The 3,573-nt window shown below is 42.0% G+C and overlaps 1 protein-coding gene across 2 annotated transcripts in view; it reads left to right on the top strand.

Moving 5' to 3' along the window:
• The first annotated feature begins 1,414 nt into the window (after positions 1-1,414).
• RPL35A (ribosomal protein L35a) overlaps positions 1,415-3,573 on the top strand; it is a 3,856-nt gene continuing 1,697 nt past the window's right edge. The window contains exons 1-3 of one of the 2 annotated variants that reach the window (XM_012641134.1): positions 1,415-1,467; positions 2,140-2,183; positions 2,392-2,544. In XM_012641134.1, the coding sequence (XP_012496588.1) occupies positions 2,173-2,183; positions 2,392-2,544 (164 nt within the window). In that variant the 5' untranslated portion in view covers positions 1,415-1,467; positions 2,140-2,172. The other variant, XM_012641141.1, reaches the window with a different exon arrangement.

The raw sequence follows: 3,573 nt of genomic DNA, 5'->3' as shown, positions 1-3,573 counted from the left end.
GAGACAGTAGGATCACTTGAGCCCAGGAGTTTGAGGTTGCTGTGAGCTAGGCTGACGCCACGGCACTCTAGCCTGGGCAACAGAGCCAGACTGTCTCAAAAAAAAAAAAAATTCCTCCGCCTTGGCCTTCCAAAGTGCTGGGATTACAGGTATGAGACACCACACCCAGCAGGATCATCCCTCATTAATCAGCAAAACCTGTCAGAATTTAAACATATTCAGAATTCCAATATTCATCACCCCTGTTTCCATCGTCTCTTGTTAGGTTTATTACAGGAGCCTCCTAATTGATCTTCCTGCTGGTGCCCTTGCCTCCTTTGTCTCAACAGAGTGACCCTGTTAAAATAAAAGTCAGATCGAATCACTCCTCTGTACAGAACCCTCAAATGGCTTCCTATCTCAGAATTTTTTTTAAAGGCTCTTTAATAGTGGCGTCTCTGCTTAATTTTTCTATATGTCATATATTTTACCTGCTCATTGTCTTGTTTCTAGTAGTAGGATCTAAGTTCCGTTAGGGCAAAGATTTGTTTGTTTTGTTTACTGCAGTGTCATTCAAGACTGCTACAAATCTTGGTATGTGATAGTCATTCATTAAACTATTTGTTGAACAGATGAATGAATCCATAGGGCAACCTCAAATAAATGTGTAATAATTAGGAAATGCAAATCTCTGGCATCCACTAATCCGCCTCACTGTAGTCTACAAGTATTTACTGAAGACCTGTTATGCGCGGGCGTGGTGCTGGGCTGCTGGAGAGTTTCAGTCTGGCAGCTGAAACAGTTATCCTAAAAAAGCGATAAAGTCTCCTCAGAAGTCCTCCTCCCCCTTGGAGTCAAAGAGAAGGATGGAGATAAGAACTTAAGTCATTTTTTAAAAAAGAGATTTAAAAAAACAGTAGAAGGGTGGAAAGAAGTAAGAAAATAAGAATAAAGAGAAGGAACAACTCCTGCCTTCGTGCTCCCAGTAGGATCCAAGAGTCTCCGTTCTTCCTACTCCTGTGTGGTACGAGGGTAAGACACCTCCATGTTCGCGAATCAATCTTAGAATCAATCTTGAAGGTGGTATTGGGGGTGGTGGGGGGAATGTCCTCTAGTTGAGCTAAAGCCTTTCCACCTTCTGCACCCTTGGACGCAGGAATCAAGCGCAAGCTAAGGTGTTTCTATGACAACGCATAGCTTTAGAGGACCGTTTCCTTTTTTCTCTTCTTTAGCTGGCTACTACTTTTGCCTTCCTCTGTTTCCAAATAATATATGTCGCAGCTTACAGAGATGAATAGACATAGGAAAAGAATTGTAAGAGTGCTTTTCAAGGTGGTTTATTTCAATACAAAGACTATTTCTGAAGCTTGTTTTTCTGGCGGTTACGGAAGATGCCTAAACGAGGGGCGGGGCGGAGAGGCATTTCTCCCACAAGGCCACGCGGCGGGGCCTCGGGTTTCTCTTTCCGCCATCTTGGAGCCTGTGGAGGTGAGTGAAGCGACTGCTGCTGAACTTTGGGAGCAAATAACTGGGATGGGTTCATCCGTATACCTTGGCAAGGCACCCGTGCGCCTTGGAATCTCTGCGAGCCAGTGATTTCTGTGGGCTTCAGGAAGAGGGAGGACAGGATGGAGGAGATGCGAGACTGATGGTGCTAGTCCCGACTCCCCAGAACGGTAATCAGAGTTAGTTCCTGGGCCTGAGCGGAGTGAAATGTGTGCACTTTGTTCGTTTTCAGTTACCCATGAAGCAGTGGTTCCATTAGGCTGAGTTTTTTTCCATTTTTTCCCATTCCAGACCTCGCTTTGTTTGTCTGTAGTCCCTTTCATCAGCTTTTTCTTCCTTAGCCATGCATAAAGTCTTCTGTGTGCTTCTCTGCCTGCTTGGTAAATTTTCATTGTTTCCCTCAATTTTGTCTGATAGTGGCATAAATTTTCCCAGGGTTTCATTTTGGAGGGTTAGTGTACATGCTCCCACTTGGTTTTTGTCTTCATTGTGGAGTTTGCTTAAATGTTAGCCATTCTCTGAGGTTTGAATGTCTTGCCACATTGTTATGGTATAATTACCTTGCTCCATTTTTTGCCTAATCGGCTTAAACGAGAGACAACAAGGTGGGAATCTTGCGTTGCATGGTTTTAAACTGAGTCTTTTTGCTTTAAGGTCTGCTGGGAACAGGACTTCTAGAAGGCAAATATGTCTGGAAGGTACGCGTTTTTAATGCTGTTGCTTTGCGGTTTTTTTTTTTTTTTTTTGATCATAAGACGTGAACGTTCATAAATGAGAGTTTAAAATTGGTAGGAAAAAATTAAATGTTTGCTATAGAAAACTTTTGGCTGGGGGTTATTAGAAGTCAAGTTATATGGGCGGTTTGTTGAAGCTTACGTTTAATGTTATGTATCTTGTGTGTCTTAGGCTGTGGTCGAAGGCCATTTTTGCTGGCTATAAGCGGGGTCTCCGGAACCAAAGAGAGCACACAGCTCTTCTTAAAATTGAAGGTGTTTATGCCCGAGACGAAACTGAATTCTATTTGGGCAAGAGATGTGCTTATGTATACAAAGCAAAGAAGTAAGTTTATAATAATGTTTTTGAGTTTCTACTTGAGAGCTCCCTAATTTTTGTATTGAAAGAATAAAAGGTGTTAGTGAAGTAATTGGTATTGTTGTGGCTTCTACTCTCGGTCTTTAAAGAACTTCATAGGAGGTTCTAGAAGGATGTTACTCTAGTGGGTGGTGTTGGACCTACCTATCTTCAGCATTTAGAAAACGGTAAGGAAGAAGCTAATTCCTTATTATGATCCTTTTAAGGTTTTCTAAAGCACTTTTCATGTACCTTAATACATTTTGTTAATTCCTTAAAACTGTATTTTTTATACATGTTTAAAGATGTTAATGTCTCTGTACATTAATCCTGGCTTCTTAACCCACTATAGGCCAATTAAAATCTCTAGAGAAGTGCTTTCATCTTTGCTCCCCTTTTGTCCTGCAGCTGGAATGTTCCTTTAAAATTATAAGTCTTCATGCTTAAATTGCTCAAACCCTAGTGGTTTGTCTCATTCAGTAAAAGCCAAAGTCATTAAGGGGCCTCTAAGACCCCATGAGTTCAGGGCTTCACGTTTCTCTTAAACCCCAGCTAGGATTCACTCTTTGGTATCTTCAGTCTTTCCCCAAGCCAGGACACTTCCATCTCATTTCTTTAGCACTTAACTGTTTGCTCTGCTTGCACTAGTAGTCCATGGTTTTTGTTCCATTACCATCTCAATGAGAACTTCTTTGGCTATTTAAAATTACAAACAATTCTTCTTTCTCCCTACACACAAACATCCTCACAATTCTTGTGTTCCTTTGCTATTTTTTGCTGCAGCTCTTACCATCTGACAGATTTTTGTTTTGTTTTTACAAAAGTACCTGGCACACAGTGGGTACGATTAAATGGGTAACCAGAGTTGAGAACCACTGGTCTAGAGGTCACCTTGAATTTGTATCAAAACTATATTGGAGGCCGGGCGCGGTGGCTCACGCCTGTAATCCTAGCTCTCTGGGAGGCCGAGGCGGGCGGATTGTTTGAGCTCAGGAGTTCGAAACCAGCCTGAGCAAG

The sequence above is a fragment of the Propithecus coquereli genome, unplaced genomic scaffold, assembly GCF_000956105.1.
Source record: "Propithecus coquereli isolate 6110/MARCELLA unplaced genomic scaffold, Pcoq_1.0 Scaffold10, whole genome shotgun sequence".
NCBI lineage: Eukaryota > Metazoa > Chordata > Mammalia > Primates > Indriidae > Propithecus > Propithecus coquereli.
Note: the sequence above shows the minus strand (reverse complement) of the source record. Positions and strands in the feature narration are given on the sequence as shown.